The 20,101-nt window shown below is 42.2% G+C and overlaps 1 protein-coding gene across 1 annotated transcript in view; it reads right to left on the minus strand.

The window, feature by feature from the left end:
• The window catches only part of LOC135219102 (inositol-tetrakisphosphate 1-kinase-like), a gene marked incomplete in the record, with an annotated part of 218,677 nt that overhangs the window by 143,276 nt on the left and 55,300 nt on the right, over positions 1 to 20,101 (minus strand). The window contains 1 exon segment of the mRNA XM_064255543.1: positions 2,599 to 2,697. Within this exon segment, the coding sequence (XP_064111613.1) occupies positions 2,599 to 2,697 (99 nt within the window).

Raw genomic sequence — 20,101 nt, forward strand, 5'->3', positions numbered from 1 at the left:
TACGAATGATGCTGGGGTACAACTGATACACTAACTATTGCCCAAAATTTTCTTTATACACAATTCTCAGTGCAAAAGTAAATTATATCTAATGCATAACACATTTCTACCCATGGCTACCCTGGAACACTGAACGTGGGTATAGATTACCCAGAGTAGGTTACGTCATTCGTGTTCCCTCCTCTTCCCCACAAGCCAGCGCGCTGGGACTCAGTATAGCTTCAGTCTACCCTATGGGTTTATAGGGGGAAGTCGCGTTGCTCCAATCCTCTGCCTGGATTTTGCGCTACAGACGTGTTCGGGTACCGTTTACCCACGTTCAGTGATAAGAGTATATAGAAAAAACTGGCACAGCTGCAGGTGCTGGACCATCGGCAGCCGAGATGAGGAACCCTATGGTCCGTTGCACGAAGTGTGACTCCAAGGCAGACAAAAAGACACGTTTCAGGTGTCACAGCTGCCGCCAACCTGTTTGCCCGAGCCACTACTTCCCCTACTGCTGTGATTGCATATAAGGCTGAGGTAGGTAATATATATAAAACTAAGATTTTGAGTGATAATGTGTGATAAAGTATAAAAAGAAATATAATAAACACATTATATTCCACAATTTGTCATTTCTGGTGCACTAAAAAAAGGGTGTTTTTCCTACTCTCTTCCCTACAGTTCCCGCATCCCCCGTGCCTTGATGACCCCCTGGGATGAGAGCCTGACATCCTTGGAAGCGTGTGGGAGCATCTGAGCGATTTTTTGGGGAGGGTTTTTTTTTGCTTAATTTTTTTGCAAAAACATTCAAATTTTTTCACTTTTTTACATTCCTTTCTTTTTTGCTTTTTAATTCAAGTTTCTGAAAGTAATTATTCTAATTTAATAGTTTCATTACTAGGTAATAGGGTTATATTTAGTGTGTAAGGGATAGGATTAATAAATTTACATATTTACTATTTTTTTTAATTTTCCAAAATCGGGTATAAACTACCCACGTTCAGTGGCCGTGTAACAGGGAAATGGGTTCAGTGTTCCAGGGTTAATTAAAAATTATTGCCATCCACCCTCCTTCAACTATCCAAGCCAACTTTGAGGTACGAATACTGTTTAAATCATGTCTTGCTTAGCACAATGCAAAAAAAAAAAAAACACTACAGGTTTCTACTTAATCAATTTGGCCTGGGGGAATAGTTTCCTAGACAGAGAGCAAAAGAGATAGCGTCTACTCTCCAAGAGGTTAAGGAAAAGACTGAACGCATCACGAGATACAGTGCCTAGTCTCAGACCAGCTACGTATCATCTAGTATGCACTAGAGTTGCCAGATCTCACGATTCCCTGCTTTACAATCTTTGATTGTTATAACCGGTGACCAGCTGGCACTAGGAAAATTATCCTATTGCTAAGGCCTCAGGTTAGTTAGCTATGAAAAATACAAATTATTAAAAATTAGTCATGTTTTGCTTCTTTCAAGCTACCATTTCACTGCCAGTAACTTTCTTATCCTGTATTTTTCACTCCTTATAAAAATGCCCTGTTCCAAACATTAAAAACAATATAAAATCATCCTATATTCCCTATCATTCCAGTTCTCACCATTACTGAATTATCATCATCATCATCATTCTCCTATAACTTCAGTTTTGACCCTGCTGATTGGGGAATTACGTATTATCATTACTTGGCAGAAGACCTTCTCTTAGTGCAACTATGTTACATGAAATTCTGTTTCAGCTTATTATTTTTTTTTATAAAACCGAGGCAGTGATACATGATACAACAGTTTTATTTAACAAACTGTTAAAAAATTACATTACATACATGTGGTCAAGTATCAAAAACCCTTTTGTGCATACTTAAGCTGTATAAGAGAAGGCAAATGCATTTTATGCTCTCCAGTTTCTATTTATTAACAACCTTTCATAAAAATTTTTGTGCACAATCATTTTTGCCCTTACTGAAATGGTGAAAATTTATTCTAATTCAACTGACTGGTAGAGTATAGATATATTAGTCAAATTATGTTTTTACAAGTAATAAAGGCACTGCACATAAACAGACAAGAGAACTCAGATGACCGTAATTTCTGACAGCTTAAGTAACACCACTATTAATAATTTAATTGACCATTTCTTTAAATCAAGCACACGTATTCCCTATGCTCCCCCAATATTCAATAGTAGGCCTATAACATTGTTCTGAACATGGAGTCTAAAAATTAACCCACTGTCTCAGTGCATTATCTTTCATCAAATGAATGAAGTTTGCTTACCCGAGACAAAACCCTTAATGATTTACAGGAACTATAATAAAAAGTAAAAATACCAAAAGGGATTTTCATGCTTAACATTTTTTATCACTGATTTAGTAAAAAAAACAAAAAGTTAGCCTGATCAATAAACATTTCTGATATGATATATACACTATTTATCAAATTGTTAAAATTTTTCACTCCAGACTAAACAATAGTCTTGAATATTCTACAAGGTGAAACTGAAACAACCAAGTTATCAGTAGCCAGACTACCTTAACATGAAGAAATGTGTAATGGGCTCAGTGTTTGGGAGGATTATGTCTAGTACAGTTATTTACAAAGTCAAATTTGACTTTACCTTAGGATCATCACTAAGAGCCTGAGCATAAAGGGCAGTTACTTTGTGAAGGATCATGTGGAAAGGTCCCTGATCTTCAAGTGGGCTGCTCATGTCCAACTGAAAAAATTAGATTTATGTAAGCTAACAATAACAATACATATTGTATGCCAATTCCCTCTCCTCCTCTGTGTAATGTGGGGAGGATGGGAAGAAGTTACCTTGTGTTTTTATAAATAAATCTTAAATTATTTAACCCTCACAGTCCAGGCTAAATATATTATGTATTAAGCACACCCCTGGACCAGGCTAAATTTAAGGATGTCCAATTTAAAAAAACTCATCAATGGAAATGGGAAGATAAGCATATGCACATGGTACTAGATGAGAGAAAAATCTAAAAAATTTTCTGTACCTTCCAGGGAATTTGAAAATGACATTATAATAAAATAAACTCTTATGTATATTATATATACTTACCAAATACTAATTATACATAGGCAAAGTTTCCACTCAAACGTCAGCTTAGATTCAAAATTTCATGGGTAGCACTAACAATAGTATTCTATTCCAAAACATTAAGTCAAGTAATAAATTGAAATAGAAAAGTTGCTAGCAATGAATACAATGCTTCTTGTTCCTTTTCAGTTAAGAGAGCCTGCAGTATAAAACTGTAACTGGGTGTCACTCAACCTGTAGTGGCGTGGCGGTAAAGCCAAGGGTCACCTTTACTTAAATGGGGGCTTTGTAGCAAAGGAGAACATACTCCAATGGCTACCAAAGCATCAGTGGAAGTTAGGCAGCTAAGGAGTTATCTAATAATAGCAAAACTTTGAAAGGTGCCCTTGCCTTGGACAGAGTACCAACATAAAAAAAAACAATCAGAAAAATGATATTTTTATGATAAAATGATATTGTTATGTTACAATAAAGTTTCGTACATACTTACCTGGCAGATATATACATAGCTAAGACTCCGTCGTCCCCGACAGAAATTCAAATTTCGCGCCACTCGCTACAGATAGGTCAGGTGATCTACCGGCCTGCCCTGGGCGGCAGGACTAGGAACCATCCCCGTTTTCTATCATATTTTCTCTCTTCCACCTGTCTCCTGCGGGGAGGCTGGGTGGGCCTTTAATTGTATATCTGCCAGGTAAGTATGTATGAAACTTTATTGTAACATAACATATCATCCTTTTCATACAATCAACTTACCTGTCAGATATATACATAGCTGATTGGCACCCTTCGGTGGAGGGTAAGAGACAGCTACTATATGGAATAGACAGGTAAACAACATATGTTGTAGGTATAAATAAAACCTTGGTTCCTACCTGATAGGTGGTAGACTTCGTGGGTGTTTGCCCAGTAGTCTGCATCACCTCAAGAAACTTTAGCGAGATATATGATCTATGGCCAAGAGTTCTTGTGGGTCTGCCGATGGGGTCTTATCCGCTTACTCGGCAGAGCCTGAAAGGACTTTGTCAATGGGTGCTGATCCACTTATATGACAATACACCTTATGAAGGAGCACACAACCAATCCCGACCACCTGATCCTAACCATATGTTAGAACTAAGGATTGTTCCGAGTTATCCCGAACTCTCACAACAACCGTAACTCAAAAACCACTACGCACACATACATAATTTTCTAAAAAAAAAATTATACCCATCTAATTAGATATGACAAGATTCTCTTACTGAACACATAGACGGCCGCCCGTGCTAAACCAAGTCCTCCATTGTTCGAAAGAGACTCCAGACCCATATCCCAAAAAGAAGAAAAGTATATACTTTTAAGGATTGGTGTCGGCTCCCGTACCCAGAATCGTATCCCCCGCCGATACGAAAGGACCCAGAGAAAAACACTTCTCATATGTCACACGAACGTCTTTCAAGTAATGAGATGCAATACTGAGTTGCATCTCCAAAATGTCGTATCTATGATGTTTTAAGCGACATATTCTTATGAAACGAGAGAGACGTCGCTTACTGCTCTCACTTCATGAGCTTTAACTTTCAACAGTCGCAACTGTTCGTCAGAACAGACCCTTATGCGCGTGTGTAATGACGTTCCTCACAAAGAATGCCAGAGCATTCTTGGACATCAGTCTTGTGGGGTCTTTTACCGCGCACCAAAGACCTTGTCTAGAGCCTCCCATCTGATGCTTTCTCTGAATGTAGAACTTTAGAGCTCTTACAGGGCATAGAGATCTTTCTGCTTCTCTTCCAACGACTCGATATGCCTTTGACTTCGAATGACTTAGGCCAGGGATTCGAGGGATTCTCATTCTTAGCTAAAAACAGGGTCTTAAACGAGCAAATAGCCGAGTCTCCCTTGAAACCTACTTTATCCTGCAGAGCATGTAATTCACTAACTCTCTTTGCCGTAGCTAAAGATAATAGGAATAGGCATTTTCTGGTGATGTCTCGAAACGAAGCCAGATGAGGAGGTTCGAATCTTTCAGATGAAAGAAACTTGAGAACCACGTCTAGGTTCCAGTTCGGAGGGACCGGTTCCTTCGACTTTGAAGTCTCAAAGGACCTTATGAGATCGTGGAGATCTTTATTATCTGCCAGATCTAATCCTCTATTCCTGAAGACTGCCGAGAGCATACTTCTGTATCCCTTTATTGTGGATACAGCTAGATGAGATTGCTCTCTCAGGAATAGAAGGAAATCAGCAATTTCCGCTATAGAGGTAGTGGAGGAGGACAACTTCTTAGTTCTACACCACCTTCTAAAAACCTCCCACTTCGACTGATATACTTTCGTAGTGGAGGTTCTGCGTGCTCTCGCGATCGCGCTTGCAACTTCGCGAGAAACCCTCTCGCTCTGACGAGTCTTTCGATAGTCGAAAGGCAGTCAGAGCGAGAGCGGGGAGGTTTTGATGATACCTCTTGAAGTGTGGCTGCCTGAGAAGATCCATCCATCTTGGTAGGGATCTGGGAAAGTCTACGATCCACTCTACCACCTCCGTGAACCAATCTTGGGCCGGCCAAAAGGGGGCTATCAATGTCATCCTCGTCTCCTTTGACGCCACAAACTTTTTTAGTACTAGTCCCAGGATTTTGAATGGAGGAAAAGCATAGACGTCTACGCGAGACCAATCTAGCAGGAAGGCGTCTACCATAAGAGCTCTTGGGTCTTCCACGACCGAGCAAAAGACTGCCAGCCTTTTGGAGATGAATGTGGCGAAGAGATCCACATGAGGTGTCCCCCACAGCGACCAGAGATCTTGACACACCTCCTCGTGTAGGGTCCACTCTGTATGAAGGACCTGGTTCCTCCTGCTGAGTCTGTCCGCCCTCACATTCTTTATTCCCTGAACGAACCTTGTCAGAAGGGAGATGTTCCTGTGAGACGTCCAAGCAAAAGGTCTCTCGTCAGTTCGTAAAGCGGAACGAGGAGTGGAGGCCCTCCTTGTTTTCGAATGTAGGCAAGTGCGGTGGTGTTGTCCACGTTTACTTGCACTACTTTGTTTGACACCAGAGGTTCTAAACTCTTCAAAGCCAGATGCACGGCGAAGAGCTCTTTGCAGTTTATGTGCCAAGACACCTGCGCTGGTTCCCAGGTGCCTGACACCTCCTTCGAGCCTAATGTTGCTCCCCAACCTTTTCTCCGACGCGTCTGAGTACAACACTAGGTCTGGGTTCTGGGTTCTTAGAGAGATCCCTTTGTTCTCTTTCAGAGGGGGCAACCACCATTCCAGGTGCGGTCTTATCTCCACCGGAATGGGAAAGGCGTCCGAAAGTTGTCCAGTTTTCCAACTCCAAGACTTCTTGAGGAAGAATTGAAGCGGACGTAAATGAAGTCTTCCTAGCAGGAAGAACTGTTCGAGCGAGGAAAGGGTCCCTAGAAGGCTCAACCATTCCCTCGCCGACGTTTGTTCCTTCCTTAAGAAGAGAGAGACTATCTGCAAACCTTTTGCGATTCTCTCTTGCGAAGGAAATACTTGAAAACCCCGAGAATCCATCTGAATCCCCAGATAGACTAAGTTCTGTCTGGGGGTCAGCTGCGACTTCTCGAGGTTCACGAGCAATCCCAACGCTTTGATCAGATCTAAAGTTAACGTCAGGTCCTCCAAGCACTGTCTCTCTGATCTGGCCCTGATGAGCCAGTCGTCCAGATACAGAGAGATATTTACTCCTTTGAGGTGAAGAAACCTCGCCACATTTTTCATCAGGCTTGTGAAGACCTGAGGAGCTGTGGACAGGCCGAAACACAAGGCTCTGAACTGAAAGATCCTTCCCCCCGTCATGAAACGGAGGTACTTCTTCGATGAAGGGTGGATCGGGACGTGAAAATAGGCGTCCTGGAGATCTAGAGACACCATCCAATCTCCTTGTCGCAAACAATGACGCAAGGACTGAGGCAGAAGTCTCCATCGAGAACTTCTCCTTCTGAACAAATTTGTTCAGAGCTGACGTCTAGTACTGGTCTCCAGCCTCCCGAGGCCTTCGCAACCAGAAAAAGGCGATTGTAAAACCCCGGGGAGTTTTGATCCAGTACTAGTTCTATCGCTCTCTTGTCCCACATTTGTTCCACCATCGATCGAAGAGTATCCCTCAGCACAGGATCCTTGTACTTGGCTGTTAGTTCCCGTGGTGTTGACGTTAGGGGAGGAGTGTTCAGGAAAGGGATACGATATCCCTTCCTTATTACAGACAAGGATGACGCGTCTGCGTTTATAAGTGTCCAGGCCTCCACAAATCCCAGGAGCCTGGCACCTACTGGTGCTTGGAGGAGAGAAGCATCACTTTCCCTTTTTAAGGGACGAAAGGCAGACCCTACCTCTCTTCTCAGGAGCCTTCCTTCTTGCGGGAGGTCTGGAGGTAGGGCCACCTCGAAAGGGCTGAACCGATGTACTCGGTCCTTTCTTGTCAGGTGTAGAAGCAGGCTTCTTCTTCCTTGTTGACTGCGTCAGAAGGTCCTGAGTCGCCTTCTCAGTTAATGAACGAGAAATGTCCTTCACCAACTGAGAAGGGAACAAAAAGTCAGACAAAGGCGAATACAGTAGCGCTGCCCTCTGAGCGTGGGAGACTGCCTTGGTTAAAAAGGCACTATATACCGTCCTCTTTTTTTAGAAGACCTGCTCCAAACAAAGAGGAGATCTCAAACGAGCCATCTTGAACAGCTTTGTCTATACAAGACAAAATGCACAAAAGGACTTCTGGTTCGAGTCCTTCAGCATCATGGGCTTTCTTGGACATCACCCCAAGGGACCAATCTAAGAAGTTGAAAACTTCCAATACATGAAAGAGTCCCTTGAGGAGATGGTCCAGTTCAGAAATGCCCCAAGTAATACGTGCCGAGTTCAGACCTTGCCTACGTGAAGCGTCCACTAAGGTCGAGAAGTCTGCTTCTGACGTAGACGGAAGGAGCGAATTACCCAGATTCTCTCCCGTCTGATACCAAATGCCTCTTTTACCAGCTAGTCTCATGGAGGCATGCAGAAGACCGTTCTAACTAAGTCCTTCTTAGACTTCATCCAAGAGTCTAAGGACTGAAGAGCCCTCTTCATCGAAATGGCGGGCTTCATTCTGAGAAAAGACGAAGATTTCTTCGTCTTAGCACTCGAAAAAAGAGAGCGCGGAGAAGGAGGAGCGGCAGGAGTCAAGTCATCTCCATACTCCTCAAGAAGCAAGGCAGTCAAAACTTTATAGTTCGACAGTCCTTCTCTTCCTTGATACTCTTCCTCCGAGTCTACTTCTAACTCGGGATCTAACCGAGTCTCCGCTGCTAACTCCGTACGTCCTTCTTCTGAAGGAGACAAGCTCCTAATAGGAGAGGGGCTAAGGGAATGATATTCCTTCCTCTTCCCCGCTTTAATAGCCCTGGAAGGCGCCAAAAGCTCAGGCTTCTCTCCATAAATGGATGACGCTTCCCGCTTGGATGACGCTTCCCGTCCGCCAAGCGTCCTGGCTGACGCCTCCCGCTTACGTGGTTGCTGACGTCCGGATGACGCCTCGCGCCTGGAAGACGCTCCGCTCTCAAAAGGCGTCCTAACTGGCGCCAAAATATTGGTTGGAGCCTCGCGTCTACAATCAGCTATCAAAGACGCTTCAATGCCTAAAAGAACATCTCACCGTCTCTCTGGTCGTTACGTGTCTTCCGTAAGCTCGCGATCTCGCTCTCGAACCCGAAGCTTCTGCGATATATTTAGAAGCTTCACGTTTGCATGAAGCCTCTCGCTTAGCAGGGGAGAGAGGCTGAGAAACGCTCTGGGCTCGAATCAAATTCGGGTTCTTTCAAATGCCGTTTCAGAGGCCTCGATAAATCCGACTCCTTCCACCTCGTTAGGTGAGGGAGAGGGAGAGGATGAGAAACACTCACGAAGGAGCTTTTTCTAAAGCGCCCTTGAGCAGCCTGCCACGAAACAGAGCTTGCTGAAGGGACGTCTGACCGTTGGGGATTCCCCACGACCTCCTTAAGGCTTTCGACTTTCCTTTTCCCTTCTCCCTCTGGGCATGGAGCTTGGAGGAGATCTAGGCCTGGGAGCGTCGCAGGGACGATCAAACGCCCCCTCCACAACACTGGGAGAACTCACTTCACTGTAATGCTCACTTTCACTAGCCTTACCTTGTAAGTCCGCCATTTTGGACTTCATGTCTCGAATCGTAGCTTTCAGATCGGCGATTTCCGAGGCCGATTCCGAAAGTAAACCTTGTGAATTAGACACATAGGGAGAATCTAAATCATTAGGATTAGAAGACGTATCAATAAAAGGGCCTCAATAGGCCCCTTGAACCTCATCACCTTTCAGACGTCTAACCCTAACCCTCTCTAACTTCTTCAAATAAGAAGTTAAAGTCTTCCATTCTTCTGCATTTAATCCCTCGCATTCATGACAAGTATTAGTAGCAGAACACTGAAACCCCCTACATTTACGACATACAGTGTGAGGATCAACCGAAGCTTTCGGTATCCTCACCCTGCAGCCTACATTCACACACAAATTCTTTCACACTCACATTTGAATCAGACATACTGAGAAATTCCAAAAAGCCAGTCCAAAAACAGTCCACAGTAGCGAATTGCCAAAAACACATCCAGATACGTCACCAAAAGCCGATAAACGATGATCAAAGAATGAAATAAGAATCTAAGTCAGAGGTAATAGCAACAATGTGATACCACCGGCGACAGAGAAAATATGATAGAAAACGGGGATGGTTCCATAGTCCTGCCGCCCAGGGCAGGCCGGTAGATCACCTGACCTACCTGTTTAAGCGAGTGGCGCGAAATTTGAATTTCTGTCGGGACGACGGAGTCTTAGCTATGTATATATCTGACAGGTAAGTTGATTGTATGAAAATAAAGTTTCACATATACTTACCGAACAGTTACATAGCTTATAGCTTCTTACCTTGCGGCAGTCGAAATTCAAATTGTTGGCGCCAGCGGCGTTGCTATCTTAAGTATAGGTGATACAAGACCCGCCCACATCCAAGAACCCTGGGTACTGCTAGCCTTCTACCATCAATTTTCGTTGAGCTGACACGTCCATCTGTGGGGAGGAGGGTGGGCTTTGATTATGTAAGTGTTCGGTAAGTATATGTGAAACTTTATTTATCATAAAAATATCATTTTCACATTAGTGACTCCGCTTACCGAACAGTTACATAGCGGAATCCAAACTACCTGGAAGGAGGGTAGAGATAGATGGACTACATAAAAATGACAGTAAGACCACATTAAACAGCAAATGTTGCAGTACCCTACCTTGTGAGAGAGCAGCTGCAGGAGAATACTGCCTCTGGTTGGCGCTCTCATCACTCGTAGGAGACGTGGCAGTATAGGCCAGGGTCGTTCCTACTTAGTGGGATTTTGTAACCATGGACAAGACCGTTGGTTGACAAAATATTAAAAAACAGATAATGCCCTGCCCTTGCCCTGGGCTTCAAAAACCAGATAAAAAACAACAGACCATCACCTATACCAAAAATAATGACATACTCAAAAGTAATAAATAAGATCTGGAGGTTATCCAAGGTACTATGAGCCTCCAGTCTGCCCACGACTCAACAACCTAAAACAAGCGAGGAGAAGTAGAGGATAGAAACGTTCACCATATGTTTCCTTTCCCAACACCATGCCTGCTACCGACAAAGGACCCAATTTTAATTTACAACAACTATCATAGGTAGCCTCTACATTCTTCAGGTAAAATGAGGCGCAACACCAGATCTCTATCTCCAAAACGTAGTATTGAAGAATCGAGGAAAGCGACATATTGTGCTTGAAGCTTAAGGATGTCGTCACTGCACGTATTTCATGGGCTTTCACCTTAAGCACATTCAGAATCTGATCTTGGACTTGAGAGTGTGACTCCAGTATCAGACTTCTCAAAAAGAACGAAATAGCGTTCTTGGAGAGGGGTTTTGCAGAATTCTTAACCGAACACCAAAGTCGGTCGGAATTACCTCTAACGGATTGTGTCCTTGACAGGTAACATTTAGAGCTCTGACAGGACATAGTAAATATTCTTCGTCCATCGGACCCACTATATTAGATAATCCCTTAAGTACAAAAGATTTAGGCCATGGGTTAGAGGGAGATTCGTTCTTTGCTAAAAATTCGTTAACAAAAGAACAAACCGCATTACTATTTTTGAAACCCACCTCTTTGTGGATGGCTTGTAACTCACTCACTCTCCCTGCTGTAGCCAATGCGAAGAGAAAAAGTGTCTTCCCCCCCCCCCCCTCGTTACATCTCTCAAGGACGCTTCACTAAGTGGCTCGAATCGTGAAGAAATCAGAAAAGTTAGAACTACGTCCAAGTTCCAGTCCACACTATCCTTCTTGGATACTTTTACTGTATTAAATGATTTAATTAAATCTCCAATATCCTGGTTAGAGGAGATGTCAAGCCCTCCTATGCTTAAACACTGAGGACAGCATAGCTCTGTACCCTTTAATTGTCGATACCGACAAGTTCTTAGCTTCTTTAAGGTACAGCAAAAAATCAGCTATTTCTGTCACAGAGGTTTTAGAAGACGAGAAATTATGTCTTCTGCACCACGTCCTAAAGACTCCTCACTTCAATTGGTAAAGCTTGGCAGAAGAGCTTCTTCAACAGTTAGCAATAGCCTCTGCCGCTCTACGAGAAAACCCTTTAGCTCTGAAGAGCTTCCGGACAGTCTGAACCGTCAGTGACAGCGCGGACAAATTCTGATGATACCTGTCGAAGTGGGGCTGTTTGAGTAGCCGAGGATACTGAGGAAGAAGTCTGGGATGGTCTATAACCAACTTGAGAAGGTCTGGGAACCACTCTTTCCTGGGCCAGAATGGTGCTACCAGCGTCAGTGACACATTTTGATGCGAGAGGAACTTGTTCAACACCTCTCTGATCATTCCAAATGGGGGAAAGGCGTAAACATCTAGACCCATCCAATCCTGAAGCATTGCGTCGGTCTTCCAAGCAAGAGGATCTGGAACTGGGGAACAAAAGATCGGAAGTCGATTGTTCCTCGACGTGGCAAACAGATCCACTGCAGGTCTTCCCAAAGTTTCCAAAGTTCCTGACAAACTTTGTCTTGCAATGTCCATTCCGTGGGAAGAACTTGGTTTTACCTCAATGAGTTCGTCCGCCAGTACATTTAACTTCCCCTGTACAAACCTCGGAACGAGGGAAATATCCCGATCTTGAGACCAGAGAAGATCTTCTGCGACTTTGTTGAGGGAGAATGAATGGGTTCCTCCCTGATTCCTTATATATGATAGAGCCGTGGTGTTGTCGGAGTATACTGCCACTCTCTTTCCCCCGACCAAAGGAGCGAATGCTTGCAGACCGAACCAAATCGCCTTCAACTCCTTCATGTTGATGTGATTCAACCTCTCTTGCTCTGACCATAATCCTGAGATCTTTTTGTTCCCTAGGAGAGCTCCCAACCTCTGTCCGATGCGTCGGAGTATAACTCTAGGTCTGGGTTCCGTAATGCCAGGGAGAGACCCTCTTGCAATCTTTCCCTCGACATCCACCATCTCAAGTCGTTCTTGATCTCTTCCGACACTGGGAACGAATACGTGTCTGGTTGAGACTTCCGACACCAACTCGCTTTGAGAAAAAACTGAAGAGGTCTCATGTGAAGACGACCCAACTTTACAAACGTCTCTACTGATGATATGTCCCTAGGAGACTCATCCATTCCAAGGCGGAGGAGGACTGACGGTTCAGGAATTGGCTCACTTTTTTTGAGGCAAGATTCTATTCTTTTCGGAGAAGAAAAACCCGAAAAGTCTGAGAGTCCAGAATCATCCCCAAATAGGGGATCTTCTGGGAAGGCACTAATTGAGACTTCTCCGGGTTGATGAGAATTCCCAGTTGACTCGCTAATGACAGTGTCTTCTCCTTCCAAATCCTTCCGCACTGTGTCCTCGAACTCGATCTGAGAAGCCAGTTGTCCATGTAAAATGCTGCATTTATGCCCAACATAATGCAGCCATTTCCCCAATGGAGGCAAGAAACACAGAGTAAAACACTTGAGGGGGGGCCCGTCGAAAGGCCGAAACAAAGGGCTCTGAATTGATATGTCCTCCCTTGCGACACAAATCTCAGGGGAACTTTCTTTTAACTCTGTGAATCGGCACATGAAAGTAGGCGTCCTGCATGTCCAGGGACAACCATCCAATCGTCTGGGCAAGTGCCGCCGACATCACAGAACGATTTGTTTCCATATTGAACTTTGTCTTCAGCACATAAAGGTTCAATGCGCTTACATCTAGCACTGGCCTCCAACCTCCCGAGGCTTTGGGAACTACAAAGAGTCTGTTGTAGAATCCCTGAAAACTGTCGAGGACTTCCTCTACTGCTCCCTTCTTGATGAGTGCATTGACCTCTGCTGCTAAAGCCAAAGCTCTCTCTGATCCTGGAGAATATGCTGTTAATCTGATTGGTGTATCGGAGAGAGGAGGATCTAGAATAAAAGGAATCGAGTATCCCTCTCGAAGAACTTGCACTACCATTGCTGCTGCACGCCCCTCTTCGACTCCTTCTTCCCAAAAAAATGGAGTCTTGCCCCTACTTGCACGTGAAGGAACGGCTTCTCACTTGTCCGAAGGTTTGGTTTGGGGGGAGGTTTTCTTTGAGGACTTGTACTGTGGACGCAAATAAGTCCTAGATCGTTGCCACTTAGGTTTATTCCCTTGAAAGGGATGCTTCTGAAGAGGAGACGACTTTGCTCCTGTCAGAGTAGGCTCTTTCGAACGTCTAGAAGACTGAAGAAGGAGATCATTAGTAGATTTTTTCTAAATCCGATAGAATTTGTTGAATGGTTTCTTCAGGGAAAAGGTGAGATTTACAAAGGAGCAAACATGAGAGCCGACTTCTGGTTATTAGTGACTCCTTTAGACACGAAAGAACACCACCTTTCTCTCTTCTTCATCACTCCCATTGTGAAAAGGGCTGCTAATTCTCCCGAACCATCTCTAACAGCCTATCCGCACAGGACAGAACTCCTAACCAATCTGTGGCAAAATCCTCTTCTAAACACTGACAGTCTTCAATCTTGCGAGCTAAAGAGGCAATAGTCCAGTCCAAAAAACTAAATACCTCAAATACTTTAAAAATATTCTTCACCAAATGGTCAAGCTCCAAAGAAGAAAACAAAATTTTAGCTGACGAAAAAGCTGCTCTTCGGTGTGAGTCCACTAAACCGGAGAAGTCTCCCTGGGAGGAGGCAGACACTCCCAAAGAAGGAACTTCTCCAGTTGCGTAGAAGCGATACGCTTTACTCTGAAGTTTAGAAGGCGGGAATGCAAACGAAGCCTTGCCCATTTCCCTCTTCTTAGAAAGCCACTCTATTGACTCCTTAAGGGCCTGCTTCGAGGACTGAGAAAGAACCAGTTTAGGTAGACACGAATACGCTGTCTTCCTATCTTTAACGAACACTGAAGGCGGTGAAGACGGAGAAGCAGGTTCAAAGTAATCTGGATAAGTGGAAAGGAAAAATTTAAGAAGACTCGAATAAGCCGACGAATCCTTGTCATCTTGATCCAAAGCTTCCTCTTCAGACTGCACGGAAGCAGAGTCGAAATCAGGCTTATGTTGTTACCCTGGTGGAGGATTTCAACAAACTCATAAGATCCTGGAAATGCTTCTTAAATGGAGCTAAGGGAGAATCGTCTAAAACTGTAGAAGTCGATGGTCTTTCAGTCGAAAAACGATTCTTTCTAACAGGTGAAGTCTCCGCACAACGAGTCGACACAGGCGAACAACCAGTCGAAATTCCTATCGACTCACGGTGAGGGGAGTCGAACGAAGACGAGCGAATACGCTTCTCTGGACAGTAATACGGAGTCGAACGAGGCGACCGAGCCAAAACTGCGACTGAGACTCGCTTGGGAGAGTCGAGCGATCATGAATTATCACGAAGTTTAGTCTAAGATCCATTGCTTCTAGCCGAAAAACGTGACTGCGGAGGAGATTCACTAAATATCACATCCGGAGCAAAACTACACGAAGGTTGAGGACTCCAATGCCTCTTAGACTTCTTAACAGGAGTCGGTGACGAATCACCCCCAAGAATCGAATGTCTTTTCAACGGTCGAGACACCAAATCACTTCGCCTTTTACGCACTGGCGATTGCACTTCCGAATCAGAAGACAGACGAGAATCACAAACACTAATACCTTTCCACATCTTTTTGGACGACACCCGCGAGTCGACAGAGTCGACGGCTGACCGTGGGCGCAAAAAACTCCCCCAGACCTCCTTCCGACCTCCGGTTATGTCTTCTCCCGGTTGCGGGGGAGTGGGACAGTGACCTTCGTCTGGGAGTCGAGGGGGAACGGACAACCGCCTCCTCAGGCGCAACATTAACACTTTGCACTGCACTAGATTTCACTGTACTATCTACGAAGGCTTTAAAAGACATGCCTAACTTCATAACTGATTCAGCTAACACTTCAAACTTTTTTTTTTCCATCTTGGACTCAAGAGGCAATGGTGTTGGGTTTGGAAACATGGGCAACTTGAACAGGGGTAATCAAAGGAGAAGTAGCAGGACTATTAATTGGAGACATATTCTCTAATAAAGGAGAGGCAAGAGAAGACTTATTTGTCTCCGAAGGAACAGGAGTAGTTTCTAACCTATTCTTACTACTAGCCCTAAGAGCTGCCTTCCTCTTCCTATCTTTCTCCATTCTCTCAGCATGCAATCTAACCGCCTTCCATCCCTGTTCATCCAATCCTTTACATTCATCACATGTCACATCCATACCATTACAATTTTGTCCTCTGCATTTAGTGCACTTAAAGTGCGGATCGTGACATAACTTAGCTAATCTTGTCCTTACAGAAGATGAACTAGAATCTGACATAATCAGCAATAATGACGAAAAACAGAATAAAGATAACTAACTGGCAAGAAAAAACCAAAAACTTGTACATCACCAAACAAAAACCAAAATGGCGACGCAGGAGACTGCAGCGAAAAACTCACAGGTGTTACCCCGTGAGCGGCAGAAACGAAAATTGACGGTAGAAGGCTAGCAGTACCCAGGGTTCCCGGATGTGGGCGGGTCTTGTATCACCTATACTTAAGATAGCAACGTCGCTGGCGCCAACAATTTGAATTTCGACTGCCGCAAGGTAAGAAGCTATAAGCTATGTAACTGTTCGGTAAGTCACTTATGTGAAAACTGTCACCTACACAGATATAACACCACAACCCATCCACCAAGAGTGGTGGGTGCCCCAAGTACTTTGTACCTCTTGGCTCCTAAAAACTCTATACCTCGCTAGAAAGTGAAGAGATGGTGGGAGAAAATCCTGTTTCTTCCTGCCATACCATACCAGTCACTATTCTGTGGTACTCAAGAACTTTAAATAAATGCTATTAGCTGGTGCTATTCTGGAGTTGACGTCAGGCAAGCCATGGAACCTCGCATCAGTATAAATATTGCTGGTGCTGGACTTTAGCTGGTGCCAGGAAAGCTGGGCACCAGGCAAACTGGGCAGCAGTCAAGCTGCTTGGAGTTCATGGTTGCTGTAAGCTCTAAAGCTGGCACCATTCTGTAGCTGGTGCCAGGGAAGCTGAACACCAGGGGATTCTGAAGCTCTGAGTGCTGGGAGCTCTATAGCTGAGACCAGACTCATAGCTGCAGGCGAGCTAGCAGCTTGAGGTTCTGGAAGCTCTATAGCTGGCAATAGACTGTAGCTGGTGCCAGGTGAGCATGTGCGGTACATGCATGAACAATGTCAAAGATTAGTTACAGTTAAGGGTATAATATAGTTGAATACTTATGGTAAATTTCTAGGTACCTAGGTTGATAACAGAAGCCGGCATAAGAGGTTTAGTAGTAGTTAGTATATAAATAATGTTTTTTGTCAGTTTTACAGTGAGTCCTATGGTCTTAGTAGGATAATGTAAAATATTATTACAAATATTCATGTCTAATAGTCTGGACAGTAGTAAATAATGATTGATTGTAGCTATTAAATCTGGCATCACAACATCTAGGTAATTGACAGAAATAAATTAAATAGAAAAAATTTAATTTTTAATAAATTTCATATAAAAATATATATAAATATGTATATAAATTTTTTTTTCAAATATATAAGTTCTTACATAGACAATCTATGTATAATTTAAATTTGGTTGAGGAGGCCCGCCTCCCCCATAAATTTATATAACTGCTCTATATTACAATCCTTCCAAGAATTGTAGTTAGGATAAAATTACCTACTCTGTCACGACCCCAAGACAGGAACCTATGTCTCAAATTTCCAAATCTGGGACATTCAATCAACAAATGTTTCACAGTCAAGGGCAGACTACTGCTCTCATACCACTTTTATTATTAACTGCTCTCCTCCCTTTTTCATCCCATGCACTTCCCTACTAATTCTTTGAGATCTAAGGTTTATGGCCCAATCTCTGGACACTAAACTCTTAGCAACTTGAATCTTTTGAAATACTGTAGGATCTCCCCAGTGATCAATACTCGAACATTTTTTTCCCCCTTTGTTATTATCATGTATCTACAAAATGTTTAAAGTCTAATGTAGATTAACCAAACCATATTTACCAAATGACATTGTCTACTTGGTATTCTAGCTAGCACTTGACTTCTATAACTCTTATTTATGAAATAATCCGGTGCTACTGGGTTCCTTTGTACTTTTAGTATGATATAGCACAGAGAAAAGTTTTTGCATGATCAATGGATGAAAAGATTTTATCTTTTTTTACTTATGGATATTAATATAATACAAATTTACCCAATAAGTACTATAATAAGATATGTCTGATGGCAATTCTATATTGCATATCACAAAACATACAGCATTTTTCTTTGGGTGGTTTGAATTCCTAACTTTAAAAATTTGGTTTGACATCTGACACCTCACCTCATATTAAAGATGTCACAACTTCTAATGGAGACTGTCAATTCACATCTAAACCATACCAGACAGAGATGGTTCACTGTTCAAATCAGAATTCCTGGCCCATTTAAGTTTAAGCATTAATTTTTGTCCGCCAAAATGATATTTAGCCTGCAACTTCACTATGGTAACTACCACAAAGTGATTTTCCAGACTAACCCTGGCACACATGCCAGTTGGCTTTGCCAATTGCCATTTCTTGCTTTTGGGATTTAACTTTTTTGGCACACTACATGTTAAAAAGAAAACAACAAAAACAAATTATATGGCATTAAATACTCCATTGTACTACATTAGTATAACAACGAGTCACCCATCATGACTATACCCATTATAAAAAAAGCCATGAAGAGGACCAGCAGGATAATGACATGGGAAGTTAATCTCCGTTATTAGGTACGAGTAAGATAAGATACTATATTAACCCTCTTACGCCGAAGCCCTAAAAATCAAAACCTCTCCCGTATGCCGGGGCGGGTTTGGAGTGAGCGCGGAAGCTGAAAAAAATTTTTTTTCAAAAAATCACAGCGCGCTTAGTTTTGAAGATTAAGAGTTCATTTTTGGCTCATTTTTTTGTAATTGCCTGAAGTTTAGTATGCAACCATCCGAAATGAAAATAAATATCATCATCATATGTTAATAATGCGATATATGGTAGCGAAAAAAAAAAATTTTCATGCATAACTGTATTCAAATCGCGCTGTGCAAAAAACGGTTAAAGCTAACGAGTTACTTTTTTTCCGTTGTATTGTACACTAAATTGCAATCATTTTGATATATAAGAAAATGTAAAACGATAAAAGCAACACCTGAAAAATAATATCACAAAATGATGCACGAATTTGTAACGCACGGACGTAAAAAAATGTTTTTTTCAAAAATTCACCGTAAGTCTAAATATTGTTCTAGAGACTTCCAATTTGTCTCAAAATGAAGAAAAATGATTGAATACTACGATACTGTAAGAGTTTTAGATTAGAATTGCAGATTTCGACCATTTCAGACGAGTTAAGGTTGACCGAATGTTGAAATTTTTATATATATTTTTTTTATATGCAAATATTTTGGAAATGAGAAAAGCTACAACCTTCAATTATTTTTTGTTGTATTCTTCATGAATTTGCACACATTTTCATATATGAGACTCTATAAAATGGCTAATATGAAAAGAAGTAAATATTAGGATAATGCGACGTACGCATTTCAGAGATTTTCGGCCGCGAATCGGCTCGCGGAGGGAAAGAAAGTTTTTTAAAAATTCACCATAAATCCAAATATTGTGCTAGACACTTCGAATTTGCTTTAAAATGAAGATAAATGACTGTATATTACTAGATTGTAAGAGTTTTAGCTTACAATTGCGTTTTTCAACTATTTCGGTAGAGTCAAAGTTGACCGAATGTGGTTTTTTTTTTCTATTTATCGTGATTTATATGCAAATATTTCGAAAAAGAAAAAAGCTACAACCTTTAATCATTTTGTGTTGTATTCTACATAAAATTGTGCACATTTTCATATATAAAACTTTATGTAACGGCTAATTTTAAATGGTGCAAACATTTCGACAATCGCACGAAAAAATTTCTGATTTTTTCGGAAGAGTTACCGCGCGGACGTAAGGAAAATTTTTTTTTTTCATAAATTCACTATAAATCGAAATATTGTGCTAGAGACTTCCAATTCGTTGCAAAAAAGAAGGTAAATGATTGAATATTATACTAGAATATAAGAGTTTTAACTTACAATTGCGTTTTTCGACCATTTCGGTAGAGTCAAAATTGATCGAAGGTTGAAATTTTTGCACTTATCGTTATTTATATGAAAATATTTCAAAACTGATAAAAGTTACAACCATGGGTTGTTTTTAGTTGTATTTTGCATGAAATTGCACACATTTCCATATATAAAACTTTATGTAACAGCAAATTTAAAATGGTGCAAACATTACCACAATCGCACGAAAAAATTTATCGGAAGAGTTACCGCGCGGACGTAAGGAAAAAGTTTTTTCATAAATTCACCATAAATCGAAATATTGTGCTAGACGTCCAATTTGTTGCAAAATCAAGGCAAACGATTGAATATTACTAGAATATAAGAGTTTTAGCTTACAATTGCGTTTTTCGAC

This window comes from Macrobrachium nipponense, chromosome 1 (genome assembly GCF_015104395.2).
Source record: "Macrobrachium nipponense isolate FS-2020 chromosome 1, ASM1510439v2, whole genome shotgun sequence".
NCBI classification, from domain to species: domain Eukaryota; kingdom Metazoa; phylum Arthropoda; class Malacostraca; order Decapoda; family Palaemonidae; genus Macrobrachium; species Macrobrachium nipponense.